The sequence below is a fragment of the Patella vulgata genome, chromosome 7 (assembly GCF_932274485.2).
Source record: "Patella vulgata chromosome 7, xgPatVulg1.2, whole genome shotgun sequence".
Lineage (NCBI taxonomy): Eukaryota > Metazoa > Mollusca > Gastropoda > Patellidae > Patella > Patella vulgata.
This window is the reverse complement of record NC_065885.2, coordinates 57605307-57619610: the sequence shown is the minus strand read 5'-3', so window position 1 is coordinate 57619610 and position 14304 is coordinate 57605307. Positions and strand designations below refer to the sequence as shown.

The window sequence follows — 14304 nt, the reverse complement described above, 5'->3', positions numbered from 1 at the left end:
TGTCTGCCAGCTTATTGTGTGATAGCTTGACTGAGGGAGCAGTTGTTATTTCTTGATCAAATGGTCAGTCAGTTTTGGGAACATTGAGGGGTGTCAACGTACAAAAGACTCTGCAATAAAACTGCGGAAAAAGAAGTTGGCTGAAAATAATTAAGAATTTACTTAGACCTCAATATGTTTGGTAAATGGAGAGTTAGTAATGAAAAATACATTCTGAAAAATGGACTCCCTCACAATGAAGTAAGGTGACAGCCATGGCATCTAACAACAGTTTATTTATAGCTATAGGAATCTCCCAGCAAATACAAAGCTTTGTGAGGGATTTGAAGCAAGATTTTTGATAGATTAATTAGTTTGAATATGTTTTCAATCAAAATATATATCATCAAATCAAACAGTTTGTTCGCGGGAAGGTATCTTTAAGACTTTAAGTTAAATGTCAGTCGTACTCATGTACAGAACCAGTTTCTGTTTCAAAAGTTTATTTTGCAAGTGGTCGTTTGATTTATATCCTGTATGTAACAAGGTTAGGCAGGAATTCCACCTGTCCAAGTATCCCAGTTTTATATCAAGAGACTCCCATTAACTATAAATCTTAATGAAACTTGTGACTCGGTGAGTAAGATGTTGGCTCACTAACCTGGAGGTCCTGTGATCAATCCCTGCGATGGCCGAGAAAGTTCATCAGGGTTTCCGGCATGGCTTTCCCTTATAAGTGGTGCAGGACAGTGGGCCTTGCAAGGGACAATGTCGAGTCGTTCGGATGGGATGAAAAACCAAGGTCCCGAGTACACATTGTTGTGCACATAAAAGAACCCTTGGCAGCTGGAATTCAATATAAGAGTAGGCCATAGTGCTGCTATCCGGACAAAATTTCCCCTCATTGCTCTCTAATTGACTTACTTATGCCCGTCTTCATTAGCCCAGTCGGAGCAGAACAGTAAGACGTCAAACCCCATTTCATTTCATTTATGAGACTTTGTAAATTTATCAACCTATTATGTGCCTTTTGTTAATTAGAAATTTCTTGGATTTTATCATTTTGTGGAAACAAATGTTGATGACTGATCTGTGTTGTTTTACTTTTTGTTTATATTTCCGAAAAGAATACTGAGCAGTATTTTAACACATTTTAGCATTGATGTTCAAGAAACAGATCTATTTTAAATGCCTTACTATTATCATTTTAAAACTTTATTTGTTTTTTTCAGGAAAACAAGATCTTTATATGGTGTCAGTCCTGACTGTAAATTTGGACCAAAAGCCTACCTTCAGGAAAACTCAGATTTTTTCTTGTAAGTTAACACTTTTGTTTTGTTTGATATACATATATATGCATGTATAAGTGTGTGTGGTTTTCTTTGATTGAACGATAAAGGACAATGTTGGTGTCGTCAGTCATTATCACATTATTATGTGATAGAACTGGTGAAACGCATTCAAAGTATAATTTTAACACATAGATTATTGCTACGATAGATGCGTAACAAAGATTCCAAGAAGCAGAAGGGACAATAGCAAATGGAAAACACAAGTTATCCTTCTATATAACTGACTGAAGTAATGAGCGATAACGGATACACAGGCAAATTTCTGCTCGCTAATATAGTTCCTTCAGGACTTTAATTAGCTTATTAAACAAACAAAATCAAATGAAACTGGTTCAATATGAACAAATTGATTTCTCTGACTGTGATATATAATACGGTATGTGTGGCTAAATTTAACTTTAATAAAAAAACCAAAACATATCAATAATGGTCACCACAACCCTAGCCATGCTGAATATATAAATGTCAACATTATTAGCTTTTTAACAAATATATCCAATGAAATTTATAGAATAAAGATCATATTGTTTTTTAATCCTGTTCTCAACAAAACCAAACAGTTTGGGTTTGTTCGTTATCAAGGTAGAGGATACGTTTATTATGGAGATACAGGTATTTCTGGTTTAAATACACAAGAATGATATAGCAGTATTAAACCTATTATAGAATGGCCGATAATCGCATGTATGAATAGAGGGATGACTCTTGATGGTGTTGCAACATCTTAATTTCACCTGTATGTAATCTAGTAATACTAAGTGTAGGAGGACTGCACCACACAAGTACGAAACGGACAAGACAAAGCCGTGGACAAAACACAAACTTTGCAGACATTAAAAAAGGAAACAAAGATGCATTATGTAAGACTCAAATATGCCTATTGCATGACTTTTTTTTCTGGATTACATTGACTATTATTTGGAATATGGAAGGCTATGGCACTGTCATGGAATTTTATTTTTATGAAGCAATTTCAATTTCAATTCCTGACTTTCAGGAATGGTGGGTTAAAAGAAATGAGTTGAACATGTCTCAAAAGGGAATAATTTAATATCAAAAAGGTTAATGTCAAAAGGGAATGAGATTAAACAAATCTCAAAAGGGAATGAGTCAAACAAATTTTAAAAGGGAATGAGTTAAATCTCAAAATGGAATGAGTTATTGAGTTAAATCTCAAAAGGGAATGAGTTAAACAAATCTCAAAACAGAATGAGTTGAACAAATCTCAAAATGGAATGAGTTAAATAAATCTCAAAAGGGAATGAGTTGAACAAATCGCAAAACGGAATGAGTTGAACAATTTTCAAAAGGTAATGAGTTGAACAAATTTCAAAAGTTGAACAAATTTCAAAAGTTGAACAAATTTCAAAAGGTAATGAGTTGAACAAATTTCAAAAGGTAATGAGTTAAACAAATTTCAAAAGGGAATGGGTTAAACAAATTTCAAAAGGGAATGAGTTAAATAAATCTGAAAAGTGAAAGGGTTAAACAAATCTTAAAAGGGAATGGGTTAAACAAATCTCAAAAGTGAATGAGTTAGATAAATCTCATAAGGGAATGAGATAAACATATCTCATAAGGGAATGAGATAAACATATCTCTAAAGGGAATGAGTGAAACAAATTTTAAAAGGGAATGAGATAAACATATCTCTATAGGGAATAGTTAATATCAAGAGTTAATCTCAAAAGGGAGGGAGTTTAACAAATCTCAGAACGGAATGAGTTTAAAAAAAATCTCAAAAGGGAATGGGTTTAACAAATCTCAAAAGTGAATGAGTTAGATAAATCTCATAAGGGAATGAGATAAACATATCTCTAAAGGGAATGAGTTAATCTCAAAAGGGAATGAGTTAAACAAATTTCTAAAGGGAATGAGTTAAACAAATCTCAAAATGGAATGAGTTAAATCTCAAATGGGAATGAGTTAAACGAATACGAATTTCAAAAGGGAATGAGTTAAACAAATTTCAAAATGAATGAGTAAAACAAATCTTAAAAGGGAATGAGTCAACCACCTGATGGTTTGTAAGTTCCATAATTGTAATGACCATATCAATACTATTGTGTGTTTTAACTTCATGCAAAGAATGGACATGGTTGTATTTTTATTAGTTAAAAACAATATTATTGTTACTTTAGTGAGATTCTCTTTAAGTTTTAAATGGAAGTAAATAAGAATGACTTGACAATAATGATAAAATTTAACTCTTAAACCCTGCCCTTCTCTCTGGCTTTCTCTTGATGTCTTTTAAAGCTGAAAGACCTTTCGATATGATTCTGGAGAGTTCTGTTAAAATAAAATGGTGTTCAAAACAGGAATGACTCAGCAATAATTATAAAATTTTACTGTTTGAATTAACTTATATGGAAACAGAGTTACATTATATCTTACAATAAAAATATTTTGATCATCAGTCTTGATGAATAGTTAGGCTATAGTTTGGGAGGAATTTAATGTGATTAGTGTTTTGTTAGACGTTGTGGCCAATAAACATGTATGTGAATTTCCTAATGAAACAAATGTAAGAAGTTTAAACTGTTATTTCATTTCAAGTGGGTAAAATTAAGGTTCTTTTAAAAGCTGCAAATAACGGCTTTTAGTTGTAATCTGTGAGGGGCATTCAATGATTAAGCACAATAAAAAAACACAACCCAATGGAAAACAATCACTGGTATATAGCACAATGTTTTAACAATTGTTCTTTTATCATTATCAAGCACAAATTGCTATATGTGTACAAATCAGTGATTGTTTTCCATATAAATTAGGTTGTGGTTTTTTTTATTGTGCTCTATGACGGTTTTAGTTGTACTGGACAAAATGTCCGGCAATATTGAACTATTACGTGGCAATTAAGATCTGGAAAAATTGTTGGGTTATAATATACTAGTACCCGACATCCAGGCTAGGAAATAACCATTTTAGTTGTACTGGGGTACATGACAAAATGTCTGGCTTAGAAATCCTGGTTTTATTTTGACCTGACAAAATGTTGTCATTAATGAATTAGTTCCTGAACTTTGTGTTGGACATGTATCATGTATTAAAGATGTCAATAAAAACATAGAAAAAGGCAAATCTGTGCCAGAAAAAATGACCGGCTTCAGAGAGGTCCTCTGAAAAAGCCTGAATCTGTGTCTGACAATGTCTGAGACAGGTGCCTTATTTCCAGACTTGCCTGAAAGCTTGTGTTCTGGAAAGAGTTTTCAAACCTTTGCATAAATTTATATTTCACTGATGGTTTACATTGTCAATGATATGTCATGTGAGTTTGTCTCCTTTGTCTGTCCTTCCTTTTGAATTTGGGGAGGGGGAGGTGGGTGGGTGGCGGAATGGTTAACGCATGGTTTCAATTCCTCGATTGTACATTACAAGGAGTAGGGTTGCCTGTCCAACCATGTGGGTTTTCTCCTTGTCCTCCAGTTTCTTCCCACTGCTATTGAAATTAAATTGAACCATGTGTTAGTCCCAAAATGACCTAGTTTGTGTTGAGTGGATGTTAAACCCCATTTCTCTCTCTCCCTTTTATATTTCAATAACTGTATGTATACTAAATGGATTTTCATAAAACAGAATATATTATCACATTTTGGTTGGTAATACCAGTAAGGCTGTGCAAAAATATCGATATAATCGATAATCGGTAGAAGAACAAATAGAACAAAATAGTGGTAGCCTGTGTCGACCAACACAAATAGCAGGTCGGTAAAGTTCAGATTTTTCCGGAAAAATGATAATCGATTATTATCGATAATCGCTGACAAATTCTTGCCGATAATCGATATTGAAATTTCATATCGATTCCCAGCCTTAAATACCAGTGGTAAGAGTTTTCAAACCTTTGCATAAATTTATATTTTACTGATGGTTTACATGTACATTGTCAATGATATGTCATGTGAGTTTGTCTCCTTTGTCTGTCCTTCCTTTTAAATTTGGGGAGGGGGAGGCGGGTGGGTGGCGGAATGGTTAACGGATGGTTTCAATTCCTCGATTGTACATTACAAGGAGTAGGGTTGCCTGTCCAACCATGTGGGTTTTCTCCTTGTCCTTTAGTTTCTTCCCTATTTCTCTCTCTCCCTTTTATATTTCAATAACTGTATGTATACTAAATGGATTTTCATAAAACAGAATATATTATCACATTTTGGCTGGTAATACCAGTAAGGCTGTGCAAAAGTATCGATAATCGGTAGAAGAACAAATAGAACAAAATAGTGGTAGCCTGTGTCGACCAACACAAATAGCAGGTCGGTAAAGTTCGGATTTTTCCAGAAAAATGATAATCGATTATTATCGATAATCGCTGACAAATTCTTGCCGATAATCGATATTGAAATTTCATATCGATTCCCAGCCTTAAATACCAGTGGTATTAAAGAAATGAAATGAAATCTACTGTTCAGCATCGACTGGTAGGAACAGCATGTAGTCATTTACATTGGACGCAAAGCCAAAGTCGTCTGTACATGTTGGCATGCATGTAAAAGATCCTATGGCTGTTGGAATTTCAAGAAGAGTAAATGGAAATATTTCTGTACAGGCAATATTTTCATTATAACATACTGCATGGCATATTCTCTTGGTCATTATCCCAGTTGGTGCAGAAAAGTAGGATGTTAAACCCCATTTCATTTCGTTAGTAAGTAAAGTTTAAACAGGTAAATATTAAATACAGAATATAAAACGAATGAAAAGGAATTGAAGAACATCTAATTTTAATTAAACTGGATCAAAAATAATTATTCCTGATAGTGATAATGTGATAGTTACATCCTGGTGTGGCTAACCATGCGTTGATATGAACAATCATATGAAATTAAATAAAAATGAAATAAATAGGCGAATGTCCGATCCTCCAATGAAATGAACTTTTAATAATCATGTCCTGCTGCTCATCAATGTTAATCAACCATGACATCTAATATTAGTGTGTGTGTGTCAAATAGGGTTATTTAAAGGGACAATATGGATGTCAAATCTCATTTCTCTCTCTCACTTCCTAGGGTGTTGGATGGCTGAATTGAAAGCATGTGCATGCTGTGTCATGAGGTCTGTCATTGAGTCAACTGGCGTGGTTTCGATTGTACGGATGTACGTGACAAGGACTACGGTCGCTTGTCCAACCTCGTGTGTTTTTTCTATGTCCTCTGGTTTCCTCCCACTGCTAAAGACACCTACGCACAAGCGAATTATTTAAATAAAATTGAACCATATGTTAGTCCCGAAATGACGAAGTTGTGTTGAGTGAAGTCGAGTGGACGTTTAACCCCATTTCTCTCTCTCTAATATTAGTGTGTGGGTGTTAAATAAGTTTATTTAAAGAGACAATATGGAAGTTAAATCTCATTTCTCTGTCACTTTCTTAAAAAGACAATAAGTCTATGTACGCAAGACAAATTTGTTGTCATAAATCAACTTTTAATCATGCTAAGTGTTGAATATTCATATTAATTTAGAAATTCTCACAGTTTTTATGCTCTGGTTATTGTGATATTTTTGAATGATGTCCATTGTTTATCTCTGGACAACGTCACTTTCTGTGTAAACAAAGTTATTTTAGCAGCCAATTAATTTAAGAATTAAGAGTTTTCAAAAGTTGTATTTAAGAAATGTGGAGGTTTATAATAATAAGCTTTGATAAGATGACCATAATATAGTATGTTGTAACTCCATAGAAAGAAGTTGTTAGAAGGCATGTCACAATATGTTGGGTTTTTTTTGGTTTTTTTAAATTAATAACAATATTAATACTTTAAAGACTGGACATGGTTGTTTTTTTTATAGATTAAAGGGGAATTAGGTAAGAGTAGATAAAGAGCTGGCAGTTCTCATTATAATAGTTAAAATATAGATAACGAAAAGAGAATATGCTTAAAATTTCAGTCAAATTGCTTCACTCTCAACCCTTGGCGATTCAATTTTAAGCTAGCCTTGATTATCCATTTTTACGGTTATTTCATCCACAACAAAAAAGTACATGTATTCAAATCCACTAAATATCAAAGGCTAATGATGGCATCAAGAGTTGATTATGGTCTTGATAATATCTAATTAATATTTTAGATAACATTTCAGGTCTAAAGAAAGACCTGCAATAGGCAGATTTACATGTAGCTCTTCCATAATGTATGTTTAAAAACGACCTTGCCACATGTATTTTAACGTGTCTTTCCTCTGAGGTGATATGGCAGACATCCTAATGTGACTGACCGAGTATATGACCAATCAGATGAAACAAATTTCAATACATCCTGATGTGACTGATCCGACCGATTATGAACATTCTATACATCCTGTTGATATTTATATGTTTATTATTAGTTATCCATTAGTGAATAGACCACAACAAGGATCAATATGATTGGTTAGTCAATATATTGACGTTTATATAGATATTATAATTTGTTTACACCCGGTACAATTTTTAACAGATAACATATAGTGTTGTATTTATTATAAACCATAGTTATTATAATTTGTTAAGTACCCAGTACAATATATTATATTAACAGATAACATACATTTAGACCGAAGGCTCAGCGCGAGGGGGGTGGCCATCAAATGGGCAAAAAACCACACCCAACTTTTCTAGAATAAAATTTTGCGTAGAATACAATGCCGAGCGGTAATCAGTCCGCCGTTGGGGCATTTTCGAGATATTCGGGGTCAAAGGTCAAATGGGTTCATTTGCACTGAAAGTGAATGCACAGTCATTCTTGTATTATGAAAATAAGCTGAAAATGATCGAAAGTAATCACACTTTCAATAAAAATGTAAACTGGCTAAATTCACCTTTGTTCTTTGTGACCCCAGAGGTCAAAAAGTCACATTTTCCGTTTTAGCACTAGGAAGATTTAAACTAATAAATTTCAGCGTAAAATATAAAAACTAAAGCGAAACCTGTTCTAATAAATAATAGGAACATTTAAAATTTATCTTTAGGGGGTCTTAGCAATCGCGAAATCAAGCCTTCTATTGAAGATGGGGTGCTGAAAGTAATTAAATATAATTAGATTGCATTACAGATATGCCCTTATTAGAAAAATGAAGCAATTCCCCAGAGAACCTCATGCTTCTTGCAGGATCAGCTAATTAAATTGTTGAGCTGAATCCAAACCCATTAGATGATGGAACAAAAAACATTTATACGCAAATGGCAAACAGAAACAATCATAAACCAAAGTTTCAATTTTAGGCTGGAAGATGTGATGGTATGGGGTCTGTTCAAAATTTTCTTTGCAACATCAGTTCAAAATTTCAACAGCAAGAATGCTAATTAATGCATATTTGTTAGTGGCGGTGAAAAGACTGGAAGTGACACAGTAAATACATGTACCCACACTAAATACCTGTATTTAAACAATAACAAAACAGACAAGGAATACTGGTTAATAATGTTATTGAATCGGTTCACCTGTTTAACCGTACAATGACCTGTCAATCAAATAACTGTTTACATCCTGAGTCCTAATCTTGTCCGGAAAACACTTGTCACTTTTTTTGAATATACAAAATGTCATCTTGAACTTTTACCAAGGTCATGACAAGGCTGAAGTCTATGGATATTTGACAGTTGTAAATGATAACTGTATTAACTTATTTAGTTATATACATTTTGTACAGGTCATAATTTCTGTGTAAAATACAATTACTGAGGGGTTGGTGGATGGCCAAATGGTTAGCGCGTGCGTGTTCTATCATAAGGTCTGTCATTTAGTCAACTAGCATGGTTTCGATTTCCTGGTTGTGCGTGACAAGGAGTAGGGTCACCTGTCTGATGTTTTCAACTTTTTTTTTTCTTTTAATTCATTTTCTATACCATATTTTATATTTACCTGGATCCAGTTTTTTCTGTTTACTCAGAAAGTTGCCCAGGATATTCCAGCGTGGTTTCCCCTTGTCAGGCGTGCAGGACAAGAGGGCCTGACAAGAAACAGTATCTAGTCATTCGGATGGGACCAAAAACTGAGGTACGATACATGTAGATGTTGTCCTTGTCATTTGAAATTCAATGAAGAGTAGGCTGCATGTCCAGGCAAAATTTCCCTGATATCACAATGTATGGCCTATTCCCGTCTTCATCATCTTCGATAGAAAGCTTAATCTTGCTTTAACTCAGTACATCTTATCAAGCCCCTCATATTTCGGCACTAATTACGATTGGCTACTGACTCAGCAAGGGACAACATCACAGGTAAAATGTTTACCTGTGATAATCGAGTTACAAAGTTGAAGGTTCGTTTGATTTGAGTGTGTTTGTGTAACAACCCCTGATTGTGTCTGCATTAAAGGGAGATACATGTATCATGGTTTTGAGTTCAGGAATTGCAGACCAATCTAGCAATGTCTACATGTAGATAATTTACAACTCGCAGTTGTTGCTTCAGGAACATGCGTTTCATTAGAAGAATTGATAAAGAAAAGTTGGATGTTAAACCTCATTTCGTGTAATTATGCATAGTAGAAAATAAGGATATAATATAGATTGGTGAATTGTATTGTCTTATAAACTGCAAAATTCTGCAGAATTGATATTAAACACAATCCAAACTTTCATCTCATATATTACTCCCATATTGGATTGGTTGATTTTATTGCCTATCAAGACCAGCCTACAAAGTATGCTTGAGGAGCTTTATAAAATTTATTTTGATGTTGAGTAAAATTAAAATATTATGCTCCGAGGGATTTACCTATATACATGTATCTATATGTATTGTTTGAAAGAAGTTGAGTTAAAGGATTTATTTGTTTTATTCTGGATAGGTAAAATGTACATACTATACAACATACTACAATTCTCTTTTGGATTCATTTTGTTGTTGTATTATGTTGTCGTCACGATATTTCTGGGGTCACGATTTCTCTCAATGACTTTTGTTATTAGTAAGTAAATTAAAATCTTTATTATGATCACTGAAGCTCGAAATCCTTTTTGTATAATAGTAGTAGTAATAGTGCATAATGTCAGTCGTTGATATGGTGTGTCATGGTCCAATAATTCTATATCCGCAGTAAATACAAACTATTACAGTCAGAAGGGTTGCTTATCATTGATGGTAATAGTTATATATCTAGCTCATTATTTGAATTGTTTACTAACAGGAAGTAATTGAGATATAATACGGACAATGAAAGTGAAAGTAGTGAAGAATGTTTGTGTTTATATAATGTGCAGGGCTTTGTTTGTGGGACATAACGTCTGCTTTCACCAAGGGTGATATCAAAGCCAGAGTGTTTCCTAAAAAAACTTACAAGAAGAGCCAGTTGTGGGTGAGAGGCTCTTCTAGCATAGGTTGGAGATAAAGAGCGATTAAGAACTTTTAGCTGCTTCATTTCCTTGATTAAAGGCTCAGTTGTGTCTTTTGAGATCCAGTGCAGGCCTAGAAGAAATCGGTTATAATCTCTTGTACCATCATCATATGTTGAACTGTGCATCATAATATAATAGGCGAAAATGTTAATCCTTAATGTGTTTATAAAATATTAAAGGAGTGGAGAAATACCAATTACCACTCGTCTGTTACCATCCACTAGTTACCACCTACCATAGTATTTATAATTATACCACATATTGTTTCAATGGCATGTAGTATGTAATTTTGAATTAGAAATAGCCAGGATACATTCTATGGAATACATTTATCTGTTTATTACTAGGATTTTTAGTGGTTATTTAGTCAGTAATAAACAGTACTTGTATTGCATAGAATTGGGGTAATGGGGCCCTAACATGTGCGCGTTTAATCATAAGGTCTGTCATTGGCATGGTTTCGATTCCTGCTTGTGTATGTGGCAAAGAATAGGGTCACCTGTCCAACCTCGTGGGTTTTCTCAGGGTATTCGAGTATCATCCCACTGCTAAGTCCTGAAATGACAGTTTGTGACGAGTGAGCCCCTCTCTCTCTCTTCCCCTTCCCTGCCCCTGCAGCCCCCCCCCCCCCCCAATTAAATTGTTTCCTATCTATTTACATCAAAGGTTTATATTTCTGGCAGTGATAATTTACCCATCATACAAGATAGTTTATACTTCATCATGTTAAACATGGAAGAATGGCTATTGTGATTCACGGACTGTATCATAAGGTCTGTCATTGAGTCAACTGGCATGGTTTCGATTCCCCTGTTCCAATTCCCCAATTGTACGTGACAAGGAGTAGGGTCGCCTGTCCAACCTCGTGGGTTTTCTCTGGGTCCTCCGGTTTCCTCCCACTGCTAAAGACCCCTACGCGCAAGCGAATTGTTGAAATAAATTAAATCATGTGTTAGTCCCTCACCCTATTGTGATTCTGGGGATACATGTATGTGTACAGTTTCAACTTTCAAGGCTATTTTTAACCATGATGTGTATTGGCTTCACTTCTTCTCAGTTTGTGACTCCATGTGATAATGTGGAAATTAGGTTCAATCTGAATCAGGCTGATGATACAGATCTAAAAATTCATTATAGGGAGGAGTTAGTTCCCAGCATACTTTTAGCTTTTGAAACAGGGTGAGCGTGTTAGTTAAAGATACATTATCGAAGATTAGATAAAGAGCTGACAGTTCTCACTCTAATAGTTAAAAACTAGATAATGTAAAGGGAATTTGCTGAAAATTTCAGTCAAATTGGTCCATTCTGAACTGAGATTTTAGCGATTGAATTTTCGGCCTAGCCTCAATTAACATTACTAAAGTCAGTACGATAAAAAACATTCTTGATTATCCATTTCATGATTAAATTATGAATGGAAATTGGAACCTAATCCAGTAAATATCGCAGGCTAGCGATGTAATCAAGAGTTGATTATGGTCTGGATAAGTTAATTAATGTCTGTAGGTCATGGCTAAGTGGGTAAGACGTTGGCTCGCTAACCTGGAGGTCGGGTGTTTGATCCCTGCATTGGCCAAGAAAGTTCATCCAGATTTTCCAGCATGGCTTTTTATTGATGCAGGACGGAGGGCCTGACAAGGACACCTGTCTAGTTGTTCATATGGGACAAAAAACCTAGGTCCCGTGTACACATTGGCCTGTACGTAAAAAAGATCCCTTGACAGTTGGAATTCGATATAAGAGTAGGCCACAGTGCCGCTGTCCAGGCAAAATTTCCCTCATAGCACACTGTTTGGCGGATGCCCGTCTTCATTAGCCCAGTTCGGAGCAGAACAGTAGGATATAAACCCCATTTCATTTTAATTTTCATTTCATTTAATTAATGTCTAATTAATAATTTAGATAACATTTCAGGCCTAAAGAAAGACCTGCAATAGGCAGATTTAGCTCTTGCATAATGTATGTTTAAGTGGATAAACATGGGACACAAATTCTATGGAATACAATTACGATACGTTATTTAAGCAATTTATTTTAATGGATGAAATAACTTGATTATATTATAAGAGTAAGATGCTGTATAAAGGATAATTATATATCTCTCCAGTTGGATAAAAAATAACTCCTCCCTTGTTTGTTATACCAGGATGAAGAGATGTCAAGGCCACCAAATCTGAAACATAATACCAATGAAATGAAATGAAATGGGTTTAACGTCCTACTGCTCTGCTGCAATTGAGCTAATAAAGAACGGAAGAAGTATTCAAAAATTAAAAGCATAAACTTAGTAAATCAAGCATTATAGGGTTTGAAAAAAAAAACTCTTGTGAATGTCAAAATATTCATATGGATCATTTTGAACATGGATGTAATGTTGTTTTTCTGGTCCAATTTTCCTATTTAAATCTTGTGAATGCGATACAGGACAAGTTATTCAATGAAGTAGTTGAAATGCTGTTTAAAGCCTATGTTTTGTTGACTGGTAACCTTTGTCTTGTATGTAATAATGCACCGGTCTCAGGGCGTTGCCTATCGATTTGACATTTCGATTTGTGTGTGCTGCAGAGCTATGGTGGCTCAGGTCGGGTTGTTGTCTTTCGATTTGACATTGTTGTTTGTGTGTGCTACAGGGCTTAGTGGCTCAGGGTGTTGCCTTTCGATTTGACAATATGGTTTGTGTGTACTAGAGCTATGGTGGTTTAGTGGCTCAGGGTGTTGCCTTTCGATTTGACAATATGGTTTGTGTGTGATAGAGCTATGGTGACTTAGTGGCTCAGGGTGTTGCCTTTCGATTTGACAATATGGTTTGTGTGGGCTAGAGCTATGGTGTCTTAGAGATTAAGATGCTGGTTCACTAACCAGAAGGGAGCCACAGTGGCTAGATGAGTAAGACGCAGGTTCACTAGCCAGGATTTTGCTCTCGGTGTTGGCCGAGACATCAAGATTTTCCGGCGTTTCCCCTTATCAGTGGTGCAGGTTGGATGGCCTGACAAGGAAAGCTGTCTATTTGTTTCGATTGGAAGAAAAACCTAGGTCTTGTTTACACATTGGCTTGCATGTAAAAGATCCTTTGGCAGTTGGAATTCCATATAAGAGTAGGCTGTAGCCTAGCTGTCCGGGCATAAGTCCCCTCATAGCACACACATCTTCATTAGCCCAGTTGGAGAGAGAGAGAGAGAGAGAGAGAGAGAGAGAGAGGTCCACTGAACACAAACTAGGGCACTTCGGGACTAACACATGGTTCAATTTTATTTCAATAATTCAAAGCGCATAGGGGTCTTTTAGCAGTGGGAAGAAACCACAGGACCTGGAGAAAACCAACGAGATTGGACAAGCGACCCTACTCCTTGTCTTGTACAATCAGGGAATCGAAACCCCGCCAGTTGACTCAATGACAGACCTTATTATAAACGCACATGTGCTAACCATTCGGCCATCCAACCCCCCTAACCCAGTTTGAGCAGAACAGTGGGACTTTAAACCACATTTCATTTCATTTCATTTCACTAACCAGGATATCCGTAGTTCTGTAGAACTTTAAAAACCATTGCATTTCATTTGTTTGTACTTTATATACACACTTTTTCCCTCTGTGTTATTGGGTTATTAATCATTTAATGATGATGTACATTGTTGTCAGCTGTTTCATTTAAG

General features: G+C 35.2%; 1 protein-coding gene across 3 annotated transcripts in view; it reads left to right on the top strand.

The window, feature by feature from the left end:
- Positions 1 to 14304, top strand: part of LOC126827546 (NAD kinase) — a 44226-nt gene that overhangs the window by 7936 nt on the left and 21986 nt on the right. For 2 of the 3 annotated variants that reach the window (XM_050557007.2, XM_050557008.2), the window contains exon 2: positions 1212 to 1295. In XM_050557007.2, the coding sequence (XP_050412964.2) occupies positions 1212 to 1295 (84 nt within the window). Of the gene's footprint in view, positions 1 to 1211; positions 1296 to 10546; positions 10890 to 14304 lie in introns of those variants that run through there. The other variant, XM_050557006.2, reaches the window with a different exon arrangement.